Raw genomic sequence first — 22,887 nt, forward strand, 5'->3', positions numbered from 1 at the left:
GGGGGTTGGTTTATTTACTATAAAAGATGGATGCTCTCACAAATAAATGTTGCCTGAGGCTTTGAGAGAACCACCTTGATAAATGATGCAATTAATTTATTAATGAGTTTTTTGACAAAATCTTCACTCTTTATGAATTAGGCTGGTACAGTTCTAATAGCATCGTACATCAAAACAGACCCATGAATGACACTCAGCTGAGCTTTGACAAGGCCTCAGTGTGATGGCAGAACAGCGTGGGGTCCTTATTTGAGAGGTTGGGTCTGCTCTTGGCCATGCTTAGGGATGCTGGGACTTCAGAGTAACCCTACAACAGCACCTTTTAATTTCTCCCTGGGATTCTCCAGAATTCCTCAATGGTGTTGATTAGGCCATGGAGGTGTGTTTATCCTTTGGACAAAATATTGCTCAGTTTTGGTTTGTGGCAGCTCTGCCCAAGTTCTGAATATGTGTCATGGGATATACAGTCTTCATCTCAAGTGCATCTTAAATGAAGAGCGCCAGAACTGCTTCAGAATGAGCAGAGCAAGGAAGACTGATCCTACTGAGCCCGTGGACTTGTGTTTAGTGGCAGTATTTCTCACATGAGAGCCTGAACCCTTCCCAGGGGGACATCAGCTTTGATAACACTGTAAAATTCATCTTTAGGATAATTAAGTACATTCCATTAGACAGAACCCTGAGCTGAGGGGATGGTGGGAAATAGAATTGAACCTGCTGGGAAGGGAGAGAGAAGGGTTTGGTAAAGCATGAAGCTCGGGCCAAAGAGAAGGCAGGTGTTGACTTTGGAGATCCGTACCCTAACCCTGACTAAACAGGCCTCAGCAAGGACAGGCACCAGGGAAGGATGGCATCAAGCAAGGCACAGTGACCAAATGGATGATCTTCAGGTGCCCCCATCAGATGAGTCACCTTGAAGAACTAGCTGCCCTTGTTTCACCCAACCCTAGATTCAAATTCCAGGGAGAGAGAGTTTGATTTGCCCAGTCGTATGCCTGTCCTTGATGCCTACAGGCAGTGCAAGACGACTGCATAGTGCAGAGGGGAATGGAGGTGCTATCACCAGTAGCAGGGCAAGAGCTGCTGGGCAAGCAGAAACCACAGGTATCTACTGGACTTCCAAGATTCCAGTACTTAACCATGAGCCACTGTACCCAAAAAAAGCAGACAACCACTATTTTATAACATCTGGTCCTCTAGCTACCCAGTTATGCCATTTTCAGATTGAAGCTGTAAGGTGACAGGCCTGTTTCTTTAGATGAAGAGATTCACACTGTCTAACCTGAAGAAGGTTGGCCCAGGTGCCACAGTGGTTCTTCAGGAACCAGGAGAACCCAGAGCAGGTGGCAGGAAGTGACCTGTGCTGCAGAGACGTCCTGTGATGAGACGTGTTTGTGTGCTCACGACCCAACCCTGGCTGTGCCACTCCTTCTGCTCAGTAATGTCTGTGTGTGTGGATGTTCAGCTGTGGGGGTTGCTGGTTGGTCAAATCCAACTTCTGACAGCTGATTGATTATTACTCCTGGCCATCTTCTGCCATATCTGGATGAAGTGCTTCGGGAGGTTGTAATTTTTCTTTCTTCATTTCACAGTTTTTCCTTGCCTGAAAAATTGGAATACATCGTCACCAAGTATGCTGAGCATTCACATGATAAATGGGCCTGTGACAAGGTAGGGATTATCATCCAACTGACGATTGTCAGGGAGAAAAAACAGCTCAAGAACATTAAAGGGTCCAATCCTGGAAATCTGCCTGATTTGTCTAAGTGACAGACTCGCCATGCCAAGAGCATTCATTATATCTGAGCAGCAATTTCCCAGGGTTTGTGGAGGTCAGAGAAATAGGCAGTGGCAGCTGCTAGTGCTGCCTTTATATTTCTCAAGAAAATGATCAATTCTGGAAGTGTTAGCTTCTTTCTTAACATTGTATTTCCTGGAGTTTGTGCTCAAGCACGTGCTCGTGTATGTTTGATATAAATGCTTAATGGAGAGTGGGGAGGCTTTTATTGAATTTTTTCTTTGGATGCAGCATTGGGAAAGGGAAAATGAAATTGAAAGCCTTACCCTTGCATTTTGCTAGGAAGCTGAATTTTATTCTAGGGAGGACACAAAATCTCCCTGTGGTAGGCACCAGTAGAACTTCCAGACACTCCCTTATTAATAAGCCTGTCCATCTGGTGTTTAAAATTCCCCACCACATGAGGTCAGGCTGCTTAATAAGTTTAATTGCTATGTCAGCCCTTTAACGCTGGCAGGAAAAATGGGAAGACTGTGCCAAAGACATCCAGGATTCTTGTGGGCAGCCAGTTAAGGACTGGGGCCATTGTTCAGCTGCGGCTAATGGCATATAACAGTGAACGCATCTCCACAGTAAAGCCACAGAAAACCATTTCCATGCAGCGTGCCCTCAGACAGGGGACTCAGCCTCTGTATTGGTCTGGGCTTAGCTCATATCCTTTCATGAGTCCCTGTTTAGATACCAGCAATCATTGTAACTTTCGAGTGGGCTAATCCTTATGATTCTAGAGCAGGGGTTGATTGTCAAACCTTTTCTGTAAAGGTCCAGATAAACATTTGAGGCTCTGGTCAAACAGTCGCTATTGGCAACTACTCATCTCTGCTGTTGTAGCACAAATGCTGCCATAGACAAAATATAAACAAAAGAGAGTGCCCGTGTTCCAGTAAAACTTTATAGGAAAAAGGTGGTCAGCTGGTTTGGCCAAAGAACCAGAGCTATTTGACCTTTTCTCTAGAGCATCTGTGTTTTCTAAGAACTCTTTATATGCAGCTGTTTGGCCAGCCCGTGAAATTAGGGAGAAGAGACACCTCCATGAATTCATAGCAGTAGCCAATCCATCGCTAAGCCATGTGCATTTCACCTCCTGAGTCTCTCTTGAGTTCGTTAGTCCTGTGTATCCCATGCCATGTCTTCAGTCCAAGACGATTGGGATAACCTCCTAACTGGCCACCCCATGTGCATTTTCTCCACTGCAAACAAGTGATGGTTTCAATATGTGAGTCTGGTCGTATTCTGCCACTGCTCCTTCTGCCCAGCCCCTTCTTCTTGTTAAAATCCTCAAATAGCTTCTATCCTTAATATAAAGGTCAAGATCCTTCATGAGGGCTGGTAGGCACTGCCTAATCTGACCTCTGCTACCATCTCTAGCCTCATCTCTCCTTTCACCCTCTGCCCTCAGTTATACCCCTTTCTTTTAGTCTCTCTCTCTCTCCTTCCCTCCCTCCTTCCCTCTCTCTCTCCCCCTCTCCCTATCCCTCTCTCTCTCTCTCTCTCTCTTTCTCTCTCTCTCTCTCCACATCTCCCTCTCCCTCCCTCTCTCTCTCTTTCTCTCTCTCCTTCCCTCCCTCCTTCCCTCTCTCTCCCCCTCTCCCTCCCTCTCTCTCTCTCTTTCTCTCTCTCTCCCCCTCTCCCTCTCTCTCGCCCTCTCCCTCTCCCTCCCTCTCTTTCTCTCCCTCTCCCTCTCTCTCCCCCTCTCCCTCTCCCTCTCCCTGAAACCTTCCCCCCGCCCTCGTTGGAGCCAGGGACCCACCTGCACTCACATGCACAAGCCATTCACCTACTCATCTTGCAAACAGTTCAAGCATAAATTTCTAAGATGGCACTTTCCCAGATTTCTGATGTAGACCCTCTTAGCACCTTATTTTTCTCCTTCATAATATTTTTATAGCATTTTTACACATTTATATTTAAAACAGTTGCACTTTGTATATTTTTACCATTTATTAATTATATATTGACTGATGTGTTTATTTCAGGAATAACTCCCTGCCGCTAGACTGTGAGCTTCACGAGAGCAAGGATACATGTTCGCTTCATTGCCAGGCAGGCACTGATTATCTAATGAGGAAAAGAGTATTTTCTCCACCCTCAAGAACCTCACAGTCTTGCAGGAGAAATAAAATCAGCCATTGTGGGACAGGTTGTTGAGTACTGTGATGGGCATGAGCACAGGGTTAGAACATATCAGGGTCCCTAATCCAATACTGGGGGTCCAGGGACACTTCCTAGAGCTGGTGACATCCACAACATGTGCTAAAGGATGACTGGGAGTGGGTCGTCACAGGGAAACAAGTACATGATAGGCTTGGGAGCAGTAGGTGCAGACCCAGAAAGGCAAGAGAGTTTGGTGGCTTTAGAGAACCATATATTGAATGATGTCCATGTTGGAACATGGAGCAGAGTGAGGAAGAAGAGAGATGAGGCTGGAAAGGTCAACAAGATCATCTTTATAGGCTTAGGGTTCCCATGAAAGAGTCTGGGTTTTACTAGGATGGCAGCTAGTCACTGGAAAATTTTCAAGCAATAGATTTTATGAGTATCACCTGATGGTAGTGTGGAAAATGAGTCTGTGGAGAGGTGGCCTGAAGACTGGAGACAGGGAGACTGCCTGGGATGCTGCTGTATGCAGTAACCCTGGTGGCAGCTGATGATGGCCTGAGCTAAAACGCTGGCAGGGAAGCAAGAGAGAGGCAGAAAAGTGACGTGAGGGCTGCGGAGAAGTGCGGCAAGGAGGACGGCATGTTGCTAGCTGGGAAAGTGAGCATGAACTGGGGCCATTTGCTGAGATGCAGGCAGCCAAGAGGAGGAGATATCCAGAGAAGTAAACTTCTGGGTTCTGTTTCAAACATGTTGAGAGGTACCTGTGGAACTTCCAAGCAGAGCTTAAATAGGTTTGGAAATAAGGAGAGAGCTCTGGGCTGCAAATACTGATTTGATATTAGTCACTTATCAGTGGTAACTGAAACCATGGGCCTACATAGATCACCCAGGGAGTTTGTGTCTCTTGAGAAGGGACAGAAACTTAGGAAATATACACATTAAACAGATAGGCAAAGATTGAGAAAGAACAGCCAGAGTCTTTGGGCTATGGGTTTATGGAAATCAAGGACTCCTCCTTATCTCTGTATCCACAGTGCCTCGGACAGAATCTGGCACAGACTATATACAGTATTCAACCAGTATGTGCTGAATGACTTTTACAGCTCTTAAACTTCCTCACTCTAGGAAGCATGCCTTGCTACAATTTTGCTCTGGGGTGGGGGCAAGTGGTGCAAACAAAACAGCCCCTCCGTGCAGCAGGCAGCAGGTCCAGTCCTCATGCGCCTCCTAGCTCTGCTGTCTGCTCTTGCTGGGGGTGATCCTGACCAAGAAGTGCTGTCCGCAGGGTCTGTTGAAACACCCTTCTGTTTTAAGTGGGCCTGAATCACAAGCGCAAAAGTGGAGAGGACAGCAACTGAAACAAGAGGAAATAAAGGAGCAGAGTTCAAGATTCAGGAGGCAGCAAGCCTGATGACCCTAAAGGATCAATTAGACATTTTCAAGGGGAATTTCCAAGCTCTGTCACTAGCCATCATTCCATTCGTTCAGGGAAAATAGAAGCAGGGACATGGGTCACATAGCAGGGCTCTTTGAGTGCCAAGGATATTTGAATTGCAAACATTTCTACAGAGTCAGAGTGGATGGAAATATGGAATTTCTCTGGATGAAAATGTGAAGACCCACCCACTGATAAGGCCTTTCAAGACGTTAACAGAGAAGGTAAGAAACGGGCCTCTGCTGACACTGTGTGGCCATGCTGTTTTCTTCCTTGGGAATTGTATCAGATGCTCAGAGGGGTTCAGGGTACATTCACTCTCAAGTTCCTTGGAGACTTTCTTGGACTCAATAAACTGCTCATGAACTTGCCAGTGAGCAACAGCTCCAGGACCAGTTTCCAAGAGTGCAGCCCCACGTTGTCTTCCTTGGCTCCGAGAGCCCATTGGTGAAAGAAGCATCGTTCAGCACTTACAGGCAGAGCCGAAATGCACTTGTGGTTCTCTTGCAGCTGAACTAGGAAGAGGTTTTGTTAGATTGTTAGGGCAAGGCAGATAGAGAGGTAGAGGATTGCTGGAGAAAATTGACAGGAGTGATTTCCAATACATGGAAGATAGAGGGAGTAGAGTGTCCCCAAGGAAATTGTGGATGGTTCTGTTACTTTTTTTTTTTTTTTTTTTTTTTTAAGAAATTTGGTTCAACTCAACTCTGAATTCCTATCTTGAAATCAGTGAGAGTTCTTTGTCAGCTTTAGGTCTAGTGTGACATGTAAAGGGTGATATGTGTATCTTTGCTTGCATATTGGCAACCTATAAAATTGTACATAGATCAAAAGAGAATTCTAAATCTAAGAAATTCTGTTTCTCAGGCTCAAAGGAGAGATTTGTGTAGATGCATTTTGACAATGTTCTGATTTGAACAGCTATGAAAACATGAGGAATCACTTTCCTGTTCTTGTTCTACTTTATCCACAATGTGGATAAAGTCATTGACAATGTCTGGTACACTCCCTCTGAGGGCAGGGGGACTATAGCATCCTATACTCAAAAACATCAGAAAGACTGATTGCATGTTTCGGGTGAGATGCTGCAAAGGATATTTTAACCTAATGAAAGAAGGCTGGAGCTAACCACCATCCACCTTCCATGGGCAGACGGGCTGGTCAGAATGCTGGGATGTGTTCTGCAAAGCTCTTCTGCTCAAATTTTCTTCCAGGAGAAGGAAATTTATCGCTGGCCTGCCAGAGAGTCCCTCAAAACCATGCTAGCTGTGGGCTGGACAGTGGAGAGAACCAAAGAGGGAGAGGCTTTGGTTCAACAGCGGGAAAACGAGAAGCTTCGAAGTGTGTCCCAGGCCAGCCAGGTAGGATACCACACCCAGAGGCAGAGCTGGGCCAGGAGAACCCAGGATCTCGGAAGCTCTCACTTGGGCAATGTAGGTGGGACCACCTGAGATGAACCTTGAGGACTTTTCCAGACTCATCTTTGTCAGGTGAAGTTGGGGCTGGTGAATAAGGAATGGCAAACCCAGTGACTCTGTGCTTGCTTTCTAGGGCAGCAGCTACAGCCCTGCTCCCCTCGACCTCTCTAATGTCATGCTCTCCAGGGAGCTCCAGGTCAGTGCTGACACTTTCAGAACAGCATGACTTAACTGCAGGACATATTAACCTCCACAGAGTTAAAAGGGGAGAGGGTAAGAATGCCTAGACCACATCACCACTATAATAATCAAAACTGGACAGGGCCCCACTGTGCAGAAGCCGTGGGGAAAGTCTCAGCAGAATTAACCAATCATCCAAGAAAGTGAGGCTTTGCTCTTCTACCACGGATGTCAAAGTGGGTGACAACTCAGTGAAAGGAAGAGCAACCAGCACACTACTGTATTAAAACCCCCCCAAAAAATAAATACAACAGCTAGGAGAAAATCTGTGAAGCCTGACCACTAGATGGAGGTGCTTGTCTGGCCCCTGCCATTTCCCCCAATCATAAGAACAGCTTGCATGTGTCATAGTGGATTCCCTGGAGCTGCCATGATGGTGCAGAAAAGCAATCATTGCATGATATAGGGACGTAAAACCACAAGGATGAAACCAGAAGCCCTAAGCGGCCTCTTCTCAGTCCTCCCCGCTGCACACACTGGTGGCTGGGCCCTGCCCCAGCCTGGGGCTTTGACCCCTCTGAGAGTCCATCAGACCAACCCTTTGGACTGAAAGGAAGTTTCTTTCCAAAGTATATCCTTCATTCTAGGTCACTGGTTTTTGAGCCTTATAGAGATGAATTCTACTGGATAAATCTTATTTACAGCAGTTTTCTCAAGGTGTGATTTTTTTAGTTTGTTATGCTAAAGGCTTTCAGGGATCCTAGATCTCTGCTTGACTCTCACTCCCAGCCCCTATCCCGGGTCAGGAGTGTGATGCTGAACTCCTGTGAGAATGAAGAGCTGCCAGCATGCAGGTTCAACTGAAACATGCGCTCCTCCTGATCGCATCAAACTGCAAGGATAATAAGTTGCAGGGGAAAGACAGAATTAGAAATTGTTTTGTGCGTGTATGGGAAGATATAAAACTAATGAGGTTCATAAGCACAGCCTAATTAATGATGGGAGACCCTCAGCAGTGTGCTGTTTAGCCGTTGGCGGGACTCTGTTCCTAGGGTGGCCTGAAATAGCCTGGCAGATAGGAAGCCATTTTTTTCTTGCTTGCTTTCTCTTTGACTTGCGTCTCCTTGGTGGGACACAGGGCATGGTGGAGGTCGTGGCTGAGAACTATCACAATATCTGGGCCAAGAAGAAAAAGCTGGAGCTGGAGAGCAAAGGTGAGCCTAGTTCACAACAACCCTCAAGATGATGAGCTGGGGGCGGGGAGGTTCTTCCACAGCTGCAAAGCAAGAGCCAAATATGTTGACTCTCACCTCACTGACCCCAGGTGGCGGCACTCACCCTCTTTTGGTACCATATGACACCTTGACTGCCAAGGAAAAGTTCAGGGACCGAGAGAAGGCTCAGGATCTGTTTAAATTCCTCCAAGTGAATGGCATTGTAGTTTCCAGGTAAGTCATCTTCCACATGACATTAGTGGGGCAGGCGTGTGGGTGTGGTTTCTGCCTCTCCAGGTATTCAGTCACCTGCCTACAAAACCCATCAGAGTGAGCATAGTGGTTGAGTCTTTTGAAATGAGAAAATTTTTATTTTGGAGCATGAAGTCCTCTTTTCTGACATAAACAGGGCTAGTAGATATCAATTTTTAAAAATCAGTTACAGCAAAGAATCATGACAAATTATACTTATGTACCGTAAGCATTTAATTTTAACTTAAAACATGTAAACATACATTCATTCACAAATCTTGTGCTACAGGCAAAGTCCTTTCCTTTGTACATTGTTCTATCAGTTGAAGCTATAAACCAAATCCATAATACATCCTCAAAGCTTTGGAATTTGGGCTTGTTTAAAGAACATTGAGAATTTGAGGGCAAATGCAAAACAAAATAAGTGCAGTATTCTAGAAATTTTTAAAATTTCCCCTCCTATCTTTTACAGTTGTCTTAGCCACACCTAATTCAAAAACTATATATTTGGAAGCTTGAAATTGCAGGTCTTTGCAAAATATTCAACTTAGTCTTCATAGAATCAACTGTTCATTTCATACTTTTGTTTTAGATGATATTTTATTAGATTACATTACAACAATAGCAAGCATATCTGACATACACAGTTTTTGAACAAAGGGAATTAATTCTCCGAGATGCAGCTCCACTAGGAGATTAAATGCATCATGATTTCCTAAGACATTTTATCTCAAATTTATGTAAGTCAAAATTATCTAGATGAATGATTTATATGAGGATGGTCTTGTCAGCTTAAGTCTTAAAGATAGAATCTGATGTCGGTGGTGGGCTCTGCTACATAGGATCATGTTTACTGAGGCCTTTGTAGAATGAAAAACAAGCCTGTGTTCCTATTCTGATATAGCCACTCCTCCTAAAAGAAATGTTTGCTGAGTAAGCTGCTGTTTCTTCTTTTAGTTTCATACAGAATTTTTGCCATTAAATGGCAAAAGTAAGTGAATAAATAAAAATCTATACAAATATTTCTACTGTATCTCTTTTGAAAAAAAAATAACAAAACTGATTTGCCATATTGTGGAGCAGGAAAAGTCAGACAGCAGGAGCCTGCCTCCAGGGAAGCATTCAGGCAAGATTCCCATCATCATTTTAATCTTGTCCTCAACTCCAAGATAAATGTGTAGTATGATTTGCTGATAAATAACTTGCTCACAGAAATGAAAAATCCCCCTTTACTGTAACTAAAAAGGGAGTCAAGGAAATAGGGGAATAAAGGAGAAAGATAATTGAATTCAGCAAACATATCCTGAGTAGTTAATTTAGTATGTGCCAGACCCTGTGGGAGGCACTTGGATGTGCAGATGATCAAGCCAGGTCCCTGTCACCGAGAACTCCTAGCTTCCCCTACCCCAGACTGCTCTATCTTCAGCCCTCATTACTCGATGGCATCCCATTCTTTCAGTTGCTCAAGTCAAAAACCTTGACTCTTCTCTTTTCCTCCCAAACCACATCCAGTCCTTCAGGAAAGTCTGATGGTTCTATCGTAAAATTTACCAGAACCTGACCTGATGATTTGCTCCACTGCCCAGCCCATACCCCTCTGACCACCTGCTCACTTCCATTCCACCCACACTGGTCTCTCCGCCATAGTCATTCGACTCGACATGCGTGCTCCTGCCTCAGGATCTTTGCAACACCTGCTCCCTGTGCCTGGAAAGCTTTTTCCTCTGATGTCCATAGGGCTCCCTTCCTCACCTCCTTCAAGCCTGTACTCCAATGTCGGTCTCCTGATGAGACCAACCCTGATTGCCCTATTTAACACTACAGCCTGCAAAACCTTGCTTTCCTACTCCTGGGCCTTTTTATCCTACTTTAATTTTTCTTTCTTACACAAAACTTACACGAGCTGCTATCATTATGTCTATATATTTTGTTTATGTCTGTTTGCAACTAGCATATAAGTTCTATAAGAGTAGGGATTTTTGTTTTCTTCTCTGACTTATCCCAAGCTCAATATATGTTGCATGAAGATGAAGATCTTTCTGAAAAATCTTTTCAGAACTTGTTGCAATACAGGCATTGCATACTCACAGAGGCAGGTTCCAAATGCGGGGGGAATCAGTCAAATGATGAGTCACTAAGCCCTAGTAACCATTAACATTTGGAAATTAAATTCAGCATGGGCAGGATTGATGATGCACCAAAGTCACATGGTTATCTCTGTTACTTCCTGGGGTTTGCCCATTTCCAACCTAGAGGTGTGAAGGACATGGAGCTGGATGCCTCCTCCATGGAAAAGAGGTTTGCCTATAAGTTTTTGAAGAAAATCCTGAAATATGTTGATTCTGCTCAAGAGTTTATTGCCCATTTGGGTAAGTATCATTGTGAAATATCACAAAAGAATTTGATATTTCTTTATCATGGAATGACACTTGCATACTATAATTATTCATGATTTATTTAGATATGATTTGGGGGAGAAAACAGTGGCTGAGATTCTATTCCCCCACTTGTAAAACTCACCTTAGTCCTTAGCTTTTCTACTGGATTTGATTGACTCTTTTGTCATTTTTTCATACAATTCATCCTATTTTAACTTTCCCATTATTTTGTTTTGTGACTGTGGACATATAACTCAACCTCTCTGAAGCTGCTTTCTCATTGATAAAGTAGAGAAAAGGGTAGTGAAATGCCTTGGAGAATTAACACAAGAAATAACTAACCAGCACAATTATAAAAACTTCATGAAATATAAGATATTTTGTGAAATCAAATAGCCTGTTTTATGGCTTCTAGAATAGCTATTCCATTTCTAAAATGCTATGACTGTTTTTATCTTGTTAACTCTTACCAGCCTTGTGTTACCTGTGTCTTTGCAGAAGCCATTGTCAGCAGTGGGAAAACTGAAAAGTCTCCCCATGACCAGGAGATCAAATTCTTTGCCAAAGTAAGTGACACTCTGCACTTAACCCAATTACTTACTTCTTAGGATCTATTTAGGGTACAGGTGTAGTTGAGCTAAGAAGTATTAGAAAGCTCCAGTGGCTTCAGTGAGACAGGTGGGACATATTTCTCTGTTGTGGTTGGTGGATGTCGGAGGAGGTAGGCAGCCTGCTTGGCTCCACACCATCACCCAGAGTCCCAGGTTCTTCCTCCCTTGTTGCTCCATCGTCTCCAGAGGTGTGGTCCATGTTAGCGTGGTCCGAGTAGGCTCACCTGTGCCACATTTGTGGGAAGTGGAAAAGGAAAGGGGAGGACAAGCTGCTTTTTTTAAAGTTCTGTCCTAGTGGCTAGAACTTAGTTATTTTAGCTTCATCTGTCTGAAAGGGAGACTGGGTTATGCATTTTCTAGCTGGGTGGCCCTCTGCCCAGCTAAAACACAGGGTGTTCTATTGCTAAAGAAGGGGAGAGTTCCTTTGGATGCCAGTGAACAGTCTCTTCCATACAGCCCTACCCAGAGAACTAAAGACATAGAAGGCTCTGAGTAGCCTTGCTCTGAGCAGAGACAGCATGCTTGAGGCTAGCAGTGCTAGGCCACCTCTCCAGTGCACCTGTTGGATGTCTTGCCCATGAAGCCATATGTGAGTGAAGGTGTCCCATAGGACACCCCTGCAAATGCTGACTCAGGGCTGCATGCACATTTCTTTGGGCCCTTAGTCAGTGGCACTCTCCTTTCCCATATCCTCAAGACCTCTGATTTGAAGCATAGAAGAAGAAAATGTGATGGAAACTGGGACCCAAAGAGTATAGTTGCCTGGAAATTCTAGGACCAGAGTTCAGAGATTCTTTGCTCACTGAGAATGAACTTTTTAAGAGGAACCAAAGGAAGGGCTTTGGCTAGCTTCCTAGAAATTGATTTATGGTGGGTTTTCCAGGTTCTCCTCCCACTGGTTGACCAGTACTTCACCAATCACCGCCTCTACTTCCTGTCTTCCCCCGTGAAGCCCCTTAGCAGCAGCGGGTATGCCTCCCATAAAGAGAAAGAAATGGTGGCCAGGTGAGTCTACAAAATAAAGAGAAGGTCACAGTGCTGATTGATTTCTTTAAAACACCAGGTTCCTGGGGACTAAATGGTGAGTCTCTTGGAGAGATGAAGCATACCCTGATGATTGGTAGCTCAGAGGTTTTGGTTAGCATCTTGCTTTTGAAAGAAATTGTATTCATACCTATCAGTATTATTCCAGCAACAAAGTACACTGTTTGGGAGTATCAGTAGGGCTTGGAAAAGGTTTATATACTCAGGTCAACCTCTATCCTGAAACAATATTTAGAAAAAAGCAAAGATCATTTGAAGCGAGGGAAAGCTGAATACACAACGTTGAGGAAAAACAGGTGGACACTGCTTTCAATCCCATAGTTATCAGACTTTACAAGATTAGAACTTTAAAAAAGAATCAGATCTTACAAGTCCTGGTGTGGATGATCTGAAACTTGCAATCTAGAGCAGCATAATTCAATTTAAATTACTAATAGGAAAAAAAATTATCAAAAGCACCAGCCTCCCTACTCATTCCACTAGGCACAACATGTGGATAACAGAGGTAAGAATGAGAATGCTTCATGATCGGGCTGAGTTGGACTCCACCATGCCTTAGGTTCTCTCTCTATTTGATGAAAGACAAGAAATGGGTTAAACTCCTGAATAGCAAAGAGTTAAGAACTTTGATGAAAGTAGTCTATCAAGTCTTTCCCTAGCATCCATTGACAGCGAATAGTGTACTTTATGATGTCCCATCCATATCACCATATTTGGGAGGATATTTAAGGGTTTAGCTAACGTTTATTAAACCCTTAGCATGGCTGGTCACTGAGCTCAATTTTTCATATCCAAGAGTTATTGCCAATTTGTGTAAGTATCATTGTGTAACATCACAATATTTTAAATTCTGAAAAGTACCTGTGTATTATGATCTCCATTTTGCACATGAAGAAACAGGTTCAGCCAGGTTCGCTCCAATGCCCAAAGTAAAGAGGTAGTAAGAAAGCCCAATCCTTTTTATTCACATCGTGTGCCATTTATTCTGCACCATAATTACCTATTCTCGTTTAGGACAGGAGAGGCCCTGTGCTATCAAAAAGAAATACCCTTACAATAAGGTACTGACCAAAGATCTCCTAAACATTTTTAGGATGCACAGTGTATTTTGTCAGAAGCTAGGGAAATGAGGGGCAAAGTGAGATATCCACATAACCTAACAGAGGGCAGGTGTGTCTGTTTTCTTCATCTGTTTTTCTTAGATTATTAATTCATGGAAATGTAACATTTGTTCAAGCAGGCACCGTTTGCCACGGCCAGAATACAACCTAGAGCTGATCAGCCTTGCAAATAGCTTTCAGATCCATCAGTGTGCTCACTGCCCTCCCACAGAAGCAGGCTGGTTTGCGCTGAGTGTGTTCACACTGCCAGACTCCTCTTGCTTGCATCCTCTGCCCTTACCCCACCTCTACAAGCAGGAGCCTTTGGACGTTTCAGGTCCTGGCCTTGGCAAGCCTGAGAAGGCACTTCTGACGGTGGAGAGAACCATGTTAGTATTAGGATCAAATAACCCAACCACCTGCTTAAGTTAGGAAAACATTGTTTTGTGTTTCTACAGAATATGTGTCCACTTTGGAGCATTTTCACCAGAAATATGTTTATCCACCTCTAATTCTGAAAACTAAGAGAGTCATGTGATTATTGTCTATGTAAAAATGAGAAAGCGAGTGCACAGAGCAGTTAAGGGGCTTCACCAGGACAGCCCAGCTAGTTATAGGCAGAGCCTCAGAACCCACATTCCTCAGGGTTGCGCCAAATGCATGTCTGGGGGGAGGGCAGACACCACTATGGAAAGAGAACTAGAGAAGCAGTCCATGTTTAATTTCACACTAGCTGGCTGCCAAATTTCTGATAACCTATTATGAGTCCTCTTAAGCTTTAGGCCAGGGAATTCCAACTTATTTCCACTGCAAAAACAAATGAGTAACCACAGGGGATTTTGGCTGTGATTTTTCTAGTAGGCAGCCCAGAAACACCAGGGCATTGATTGAAAACCATTTGAAGGTGAGCAAGTTTTCATCCCCACCAACATTCAGGATGCATTTCTTCTCCATTTGAGTTGTGCTATAGAAGACTTCTGCCCTGGGTGTGGCAAGGAGCCCTGTGACAAGTTAGCAATGAGAGACTGAGATTGACTTCACCTCAGTCTCGCCATGGAACCCCTGTACAATTGGGTTTTTCCTACTTTCCCTCTTTCTGTTCCACTGCTTTCTGAAGGGATTGCAAGGTTCTTGTCTAGTGGTGCCATTGTCAAATAATGTCAGAATTCTGAGGAATCTCCTCCCAAGGGCACCAGTAGCACAGGTCAGATGATGGCCATAGTGCCCCTAGATGGGGCCCCTCAGCAGCATGATCAGAAACATTTATAAGGCTCCCTTCTAACTGCCCAAGGCCCTCTGTTAGGCACTGTGTAAAGTCAAGCAGTGAGACACAGCTGAACCTTCGGCGGGTTCCATGCTAGGAAATATGGGTGAAAGTATGGAGGATGAAGGGTCAGGAAACACAAAAGCATGCCATGTGGGCTCTCCTGCTTTCCAAGGGCCCAGCTAGGACAGAAACCTGTCAGGCCGGTAGACTAATGGGAGATAACAGAGAAAATACATTTCTTAAAATGTTTTCTGTTTAACACAATCTCCCCCTAGACCTAAACCATTAACATTTTTCCAATCCCAACTTCTTGCCTACCTCCCAATTAAAGCCTCAGCCCCCCACTCAACCCCCCCACCTCCACTGAAGGCTGCAAAATGGTTTGCAATCCATTGCAAGAATGGAAAAATCATGCTTCCATTCAGAATTTTTATTTATTCCTGGATTCATACAAATGACTATTTCAACACATGGTACTCTGGAGCAAAGGATAGCACCATGTCACTGCAAAATACTGTAACTCTTACAGAGGGATTGTTTTCATAAGGATGGAGCTGCTGCAAAGTACTTTTTATGATTCTCCAAAACAGCATGAACCACATGTTTTCCTGAGCATGGTCCAAAGGATTATTTGAAAGGAACACAGTGCTTCTCACTAGAGTGCCAATCTATGCTCTCCCGTTTACAGTGGGTGGGGGTGGGAGGTGGATTAGTCCTTCAGTCTCTGTGACTTTCCAAATTGCACTCTTTTCTTTTTCAGCCTATTCTGCAAACTTGCTGCTTTGGTTAGACACAGGATTTCCTTATTTGGTAAGAGAAGTGTTGCTAAAGGCTGCACTCCTCCCTGTAATTATCCTAAACTTGCGTTCTGCCTCTATTTGTGGCTCCCTCAGACAACCTGAGCCTTGGGACTAAGGTGTCACCTAAATTTGCCATAGAAAATTGGTCTGAAGCATGATAAATGACCTCTCTACCCCTTTAACACCTCAGATTTTCCATGCCAGTGAGTTTTTAAGCTCTGCCTCTGACATCCTTCATAAAGCGGAGGCTGTGTCAGGCTAGAGACGAATGCGTAGTCCCTGCACACGGGCCTGGCACTTTGTGTAATGGTGGTTAATTATGCTGGGCTGTAGCTTGCGCATATGGCGAAAATTGCATTTAAAAGACAGACTGAGTGGTTTGGGGAGTCATAAGTGATATTTTTAATTCTAGGTAGTGATTCTGCTACGATGGTGAGCTGTCTTCACATCTTAGCTCAAACTCTTGACACAAGGTAAGACTACCCAGATTTTCCCAATAGTTTCTCAAGACTCCCTCTCTGACCCTCTCATCTCACTAGTGAATGTACTGACGAGAAGATGGTCACTGCTTTGCAGGCATCGGGAGGAGAGGGGAGCCAGGGCAAAGATGAGTCGGGGCCTGGAAGTTCGCACTCTGTTTCTCTGTTCACATGACATAGAGCCACTGTCATAGCATATACTGAACAGCTGAGCATTTGATCAAATTTTGTCTTCTCTTACTGAGAAGTTCATCTTTCACCTAATTCTCCACAAAAAAGGAACAGCTGCCTGATGGGTGATAAGACATAAGCATCCTGGGAGAGCAGAGCGATATTCTTCTGAATTAACAATGACGAAGGACGGAACTGCAGGGAGATCTGGTTTCAAAAAAAGATCAAAGACAAAGATAGGTTAGAGCCCATAGTCTGGGAGTCTGGGAGGAAAGACGCTGAACAGGGGAGTAAGTCCTAAATAGTAATATGTAAGTTCTGGTAATACTAATATAAATGATGAGATTAAGAAACAGAGGAGTAATGAAGAGAACGGATGGGGAGCTTTCTTTAACACGCTCATTAGGAAGGGTCCTTGTCAGAGCTGCGGGGAGGACACACGTCCCGAGACCCAGTGTGGAGGAGAGACACTGCCCTTAAAAAAGGGGCCTGAAGATAAAAAATTCACAGTGAACTGCAAATGGCTACCAAAATAAATAAATGCATAATGACCATTAAAGGGAATTTTAGGGTTTTTGAGAGAAACAAACCTGTTGTGTTGATATTAGGACAGCACAAACTTTGCAGGATCTGACTAAGGCATCCCAGGCATCTGAAATCCCTTACAATTGGGATGAGGAATCTTTACTCCAAGAATCATGTGTAAGACCTTGGGACAGAGTCTAATTTTTGTGTTTGGTTTGTTTGTTTGTTTGTTTTGGCGGCTGGCTAGTACAGGGTTCTGAACCCTTCACGTTGGTGTCACAAGGTGGTGCTCTAACCAACTGAGCTAACCAGCCAGCCCTACAGTCCAGTTTTTTAAAAAGTGCAGGTCAGCATGTTTAATAATCATTCCTGACAAAACCTGTAGCTAGAAAGTTTCTAGCTAGTCCTTATAAAAGTTGTTTATCCCACAGTGAGCTACAAGAAAGGTTCGCCTCCCTGTCCTGTTTGTTAGACATTTGCAGAAGACCATAGCCAGCTACAACATTCTGTAGAGAGCAAGTGATCCGTATGGGTTTCATTCTAAATTATTCCCTACATTTTCTTAGAAATCGAACAATAATTCCGTCAAACTGAGCCCCATGTCCAGTTGCTAGCTTCTTTGGGACTGTGTGATCCAAGTTTCCTCCTGGATGTTAACTGTTCTCTCCATTTCTCCTCACACAGTGTCGTCAGGTAACTGGAGTGTCAGTTGTCTGTTCAGGTTACACTGCAAGTCACCAGTTTCAAGAAGGGGATGGGCCACAATCTCAGTTTATGCTTCTTGTTTTGAGCATTTTTTCTTTGCAGGACTGTCATGAAGTCAGGCTCAGAGCTGGTGAAGGCTGGGTTGCGAGCATTCTTTGAAAATGCTGCAGAAGACTTGGAAAAGACTTCGGAAAACCTGAAGCTTGGGAAGTTTACCCATTCCAGAACACAGATTAAAGGCGTTTCTCAGAATATTAACTATACCACAGTGGCTTTGCTCCCCATCCTGACATCCATCTTTGAGCACATCGCTCAGCATCAGTTTGGAGTGGATCTACTCTGTGAGTCGTACTGCTGTTTATCATGAATTTATATGCATATGGCCACAGATAGGAGGTGTGGGGCCCAGTCACTTATGTCGACCTTGGGGGCAGACTAGAGAGATAATTATTCCATGCTTTTTCCCTTTTTTTTTTTTTTTTCTTCTTAGATTTTAAAAAAATGAAGTAATAGACTCTTGAGGGGGAAGAAATCCCCTAATCTGAGTATATAATATTTAATCTTTTCCCACTTTTATTCTGGACCAGAATTTTCTACCCGCTAATCTAGCTCTCAGATACTGTGCTCCCACTTAATTTGAAAAGGTTATCTGAGTAATACAGCGGGAGATAGAGGTGTGCTCTCAGGGTTTTTCAGACACCATTTTTCTTGTTAAGAAGACTAATTTATGCATTGGATACCAGGAGCAAAGGAAAGATGCTAACATTTCATTATCTGAGTCTTCAGAAGACCGAAGTCAGCCGGTTTTATTTTAGTTTGCATTTAGCACCACATCCAGCCTCCTATGCAGATATTCTGTCACCAAGCTTCAGTTTCACTCTTTAAATGTTGGCACATGATTTAATTTAACCAGTTATTGATAGTTAAGACTGTGTCTTCCATATCCCTGAACAACTGAAAATCAGTTATTTCCATGGGGCAGGGGTTGGGAAGACATCTAAACTCTTTATTTTGTGTCATGGAAACAATGTAATCTCTTGGTTGAAAAATAAAACATTAAATTATTTGTGATTGTGTTAAAGTAGTCACAGTCTTGATATGTGTTCCAGACATGGGTAGAGGCAGGGCATGTAGCCTCCAGATTAAACTCTATGAGTTTCTGAGCAGGTCATGCCCTCCTTCCCTTAGGAAACATGGTAAATTCGTGATATGATTGCATTGCCTTTTGAAAAACACACAGTTGAGAACTTCGGATAGATAGACATGAGGAATTTTGCTATGTCTCTGAAGAAGATAGGGCTCTTGTACATATCTTCCTGGGAAATGCGCAAAAGACTCTTTCAAGCTTCAGATTTTCTACATTCTTTCTTCCAAAGGAAAGAAACATTGCACTGAATAAAATTTGACTATAATGTCTCTCTCTATTGAAAAAATAATCCCATTGTGGAAGGATCCATTGGTCAGATGATTCCTTTCCTGTGAAGCAATGTGATCTGCATTATAAGCCCCACAAAGGAATTGGGATGGCTTGATGGGGAATATTTTCCTATCAGTGTTTTGTCTCCCAGTTAGCAACTAGAAAACTAGCATCTCATCTGGGTAGACAAGAGCTACGTTTGTTTAAAAAAAGAGAGAAAAAGAGAGAGCTCCTCTTGGCTCATGCCCATATTTCTTCTCTTTGTGGACCCTTTTAATGTGCAGGAGGTGGAGCTGTAATTGACGTGCAGTAATGACATCTCTTCTTTGTTTCAGTGAGTGACGTGCAGATTTCATGCTACCACATACTGTGCAGTCTCTACTCCCTTGGGACAGGAAAGAACATCTATGTTGAAAGGTAATTAGTGAACAAAAGAAGCTAACAGTTCAGGCTCAGAAAAAATGTTACTTACAGTTTCTTAAACACTTAATGACATCTTTTCAATCCAGCAAAACCAAAATGCTCAGTGATATGGAACGGTGGTTTTGAGCCTAGGCTATGAAATGTTTATAGCAATATTAAGAAGTGTAATGAGGTACTGAGATTTATGAGTTCTGTGGAGGTAGCTGGTGAATGTATGTGGCCAGAAGAATATAGCCAAGCTAAAATATGTGCTAGGAACCAAAAGATGTGAGACATCTATCTATTTCTTCATAATCACAGCTTCCAAATAGCTTCCAGGGTTCCTGCTGTTAAAGCTTGCTGAGAAATTCAAGGGACATGAGGCAGTTGCTCTAGTGTTTAATGAGTTTCTATGTGATACAACTTTGGACCTTGACCACTCTTGGCTGTCAGATTAGCTATAGTTTTAAACAAGTGCACAGGTTGGTAGCAGAAATGCTGTTTAGTAATCTTGAATCTGAACAAACTTATTTGCAGTGGTGCCTGGGTTCCAGCTTTGCTTCTCTGCCATAGGGGAGGCCTTCAGTGACCCCTTGCTTTTCAACATCAAATGCGTTGTGTTGTGTTGTTCTGTTCAAATCCATAGGGAAGATCAGAAAGATAAACACAGTATTAACAAAACTTCTGGACTTAGTCTTATCCTTGGAAGACTTATTTTTTTTCTTTTTTGTCCTTTCAAACAATCAAACCAGAAGGAATTCAGTCTGTCCTTAAAATTACTTAATCTGAACATCCTTCGGTATCTCCTTTTCAGATGCTGCCTCTATTTATGATGCTTTTATCAAATAAACCAATAACAAACCTTTGTTTCTTGCCAAAACTTAGATAGATTCAAATTGCAGTTTCTCAATAAAACAACCAAAAAAAGACCTTGGCTCCTTCACAAACTAAAAAACTAATGACTTGAAATCATGTGGTGTTTCACACCAAAAAATGTTGATGAAATGTTGGTTTCTTCATAATCACAGCTACCAAGTAGCTTCTAGAGCTCAAGAAATTAGTTGAGGAACTGATGACTAAATTTGTTTTGGTTATGATTGTACATCCTTACAATTGCCTAGCTTTCCTTATTGTTTTACATAAAATGTGAATAAGTCATTTTGTCATTTAGGAGTAGGAAATGGGCAGACAGAAGTTTTAACCATGTTTAATACCAAATCAACAGGGAAATCAATAAAATTTGTTTAAATTAACACTGAATTTCATGTAGGTAAGGTGTCTTTAATTCATTTCTTCCATTGAGCATTTGTAAATATTTCCTTAATATCTTTTCTTATTCTCTCTGGTTATATGTGTGTATATCCATTCATCCATATGTGTGTGCGTGTTTCTTTGTACAATTTTTTGTAAAGCTTATGTATTCTTCTCTTGAAAATAAATAAAAGCCAAGGAAAGGTCAATTCTGAAATGTCAAACCAGAAAAAGACTGCTCTTCCTATGACTTTTTAATACTTTATTCATATATTCATCCCAGGTTTATTGCATATCTGCAGTGCTGCAAAGATTAGTGCTTGTGTTTTGTGCTCTGTATTGGTAGAAGTCAAGGCTTGGAGAAGCCTCTAGGTCAAGGCTGCCCCTATTACCTCTCTGTTGGTTAACCAAGCAACTGAGGAATTGGAGATTTAAAATCCTAGAGTTGAGATACTGGTACTATTAATGGTTTTTATTTGTTTATTTTCTTTTTTCTTGTGAAAGAAAGAGATGCTTATTCAAAAAAGAAAAAATCTAATGTACAGAAGTATGTAAAGTTAAAAGTCTACCGTTTTCCTCACCCCAGACCACCCTCCCACTTAGATCCAATTCGCAAAGGAATCCACTAATCACAGTTTGGTATGCACCATGCTCTGTTTTCTGCACATGTACATTTTTACACATGTGAGATGATAAATATCCATATTGCTCTGCAACTTTGTCTTGTTGGATAAAGATAAAACTGAATGTTTTATCGTAGAACTCATTTTTTAAATTCATTGTTTAAATACGATATCCCTTTAATTCCCTGCTTTAAAAGATGAGCAAATTCAGTACATTTATATTCCTGGGTACCTCCTGTTCTTTCTACCTTTCCATTTTTGCCATAAAATTTATTGTAACATTTACATTCTATTCTAGAATCAATGTTCCCTGAGTTGTTTATCTAAATATGCATTTAAATGATTCAGTGCATCACCAATCCTTTTGAACCAAACTTTTCCATTCCTAAATTTTTTATTTTGATTTATTTTTTGGTTGGCCAGATTCATCATTAAGTAGTTGTTTCTGCAACAGCTCTTAGATACTCTTGAGTCCTTGCATATGATCCCTTGACTTTTATATGTGAACAATTTCTATGGTATAAACCCCTTGGTCATAATTGTCTTCCCTTAAAAGCATATAGACGTTGCTTCTTTGTATTCTGACAAAGCGTGTTCCCTGGACCAGGCGATGTATTGGAAGGGGAACACAGGCTGTTCATGGGATTCTCTCTGTAGTCTTAAAGCTCATCAGCCTCACTATGCTGTGTCACACGGTTGAATATTCCATATCAGTCCCTTCCACCTCTTCTCAGAGCTTCATGTGCCCCTTCACTTTTCAAAATTGGGTCTTCCTTTATGTCACCAAACTTTTATTTTATTATATAGTTTAAGGTTTTTTTCTTATCTGTTGTTCAGGGAGCACAATTGTGTGTATTTATTGGCTTTTTCCTTCCTTAATCTTCCTTGTCTCTCATTTTCTCTCTAGTAACTTTTAGCTAATTGTCCTTTACCATTTAGCATTTGTATGAATTTTCTCAAAGTTCCTCCATGTTACTGATTCTCTTTTTGTTTTCTTTCTTTTCTGTGAGCATATAGAGAAAAAATTTTCTGTATTTTTTTCTGGATAATTCTTCCTCTGAACTATGCTTCTCATCTATTTGTTCGTCGTTAGGTACTTTGCTAGTTCTTGCGAATGTGGAGGGGTGTGTGTGTGTGTGTGTGTGTGTGTGTGTGTGTGTGTGTGTGTGTGTGTGTGTGTGTGTGTGTGTGTGTGTGTGTGTGTGTGTGTGTGTGTGTAAGTGGAAGAGAATGGTGAAGAAACAGCAGGCAGCTTCAAACCCGAGAAGCTGTCTCATCACTAACTCTTTTGCACTAAGTCAGCAGTGCCTTTAGCCCTAGCAATGCACCTACACTCGTTCTCTGATGTCCTCCCCCACCCAATGTGAGCCACTGGCCCAGATGAGAGAATGGTGAAACTCTGAGTGCATCCTGTAGTCATAGGACTTTTGCTTAGTGATTTAATATGTTTATCCTCTACTCAGAGAACTCGGGTCAGCAGCTACAAAACAGGTTACTTGCCACTCTTCTCCTCCACCTCACTTCCAGTGATTTCTCCAGCCTAGGAGTGAAGGTCATAGGAATGGCAGGTGTCATGTATACCTGCTCTGGTCCCATCTGCCACTCTGCAGTAGGAACCTGGCCCACACACATGTTGCCCAGCAGGTCTCCCATGGCCTGCTCACACCCTTAATCTTCATTGTTTCAAGCAAAAACTCATATTTTGGCCCCTTTAAAA

The 22,887-nt window shown here is 42.6% G+C and overlaps 1 protein-coding gene across 1 annotated transcript in view; it reads left to right on the top strand.

The window, feature by feature from the left end:
* RYR3 (ryanodine receptor 3) overlaps positions 1 to 22,887 on the top strand; it is a 491,041-nt gene that overhangs the window by 393,817 nt on the left and 74,337 nt on the right. The window contains exons 53-65 of the mRNA XM_063091474.1: positions 1,593 to 1,671; positions 5,468 to 5,557; positions 6,548 to 6,694; positions 6,885 to 6,947; positions 8,070 to 8,145; positions 8,256 to 8,379; positions 10,651 to 10,766; positions 11,274 to 11,341; positions 12,270 to 12,391; positions 15,558 to 15,607; positions 16,010 to 16,070; positions 17,580 to 17,818; positions 19,230 to 19,311. Of these exons, the coding sequence (XP_062947544.1) occupies positions 1,593 to 1,671; positions 5,468 to 5,557; positions 6,548 to 6,694; positions 6,885 to 6,947; positions 8,070 to 8,145; positions 8,256 to 8,379; positions 10,651 to 10,766; positions 11,274 to 11,341; positions 12,270 to 12,391; positions 15,558 to 15,607; positions 16,010 to 16,070; positions 17,580 to 17,818; positions 19,230 to 19,311 (1,317 nt within the window). The remainder of the gene's footprint in view (positions 1 to 1,592; positions 1,672 to 5,467; positions 5,558 to 6,547; positions 6,695 to 6,884; positions 6,948 to 8,069; positions 8,146 to 8,255; positions 8,380 to 10,650; positions 10,767 to 11,273; positions 11,342 to 12,269; positions 12,392 to 15,557; positions 15,608 to 16,009; positions 16,071 to 17,579; positions 17,819 to 19,229; positions 19,312 to 22,887) is intronic.

This window comes from Cynocephalus volans, chromosome 3, assembly GCF_027409185.1.
Source record: "Cynocephalus volans isolate mCynVol1 chromosome 3, mCynVol1.pri, whole genome shotgun sequence".
In the NCBI taxonomy this organism is placed as follows: Eukaryota; Metazoa; Chordata; class Mammalia; order Dermoptera; family Cynocephalidae; genus Cynocephalus; species Cynocephalus volans.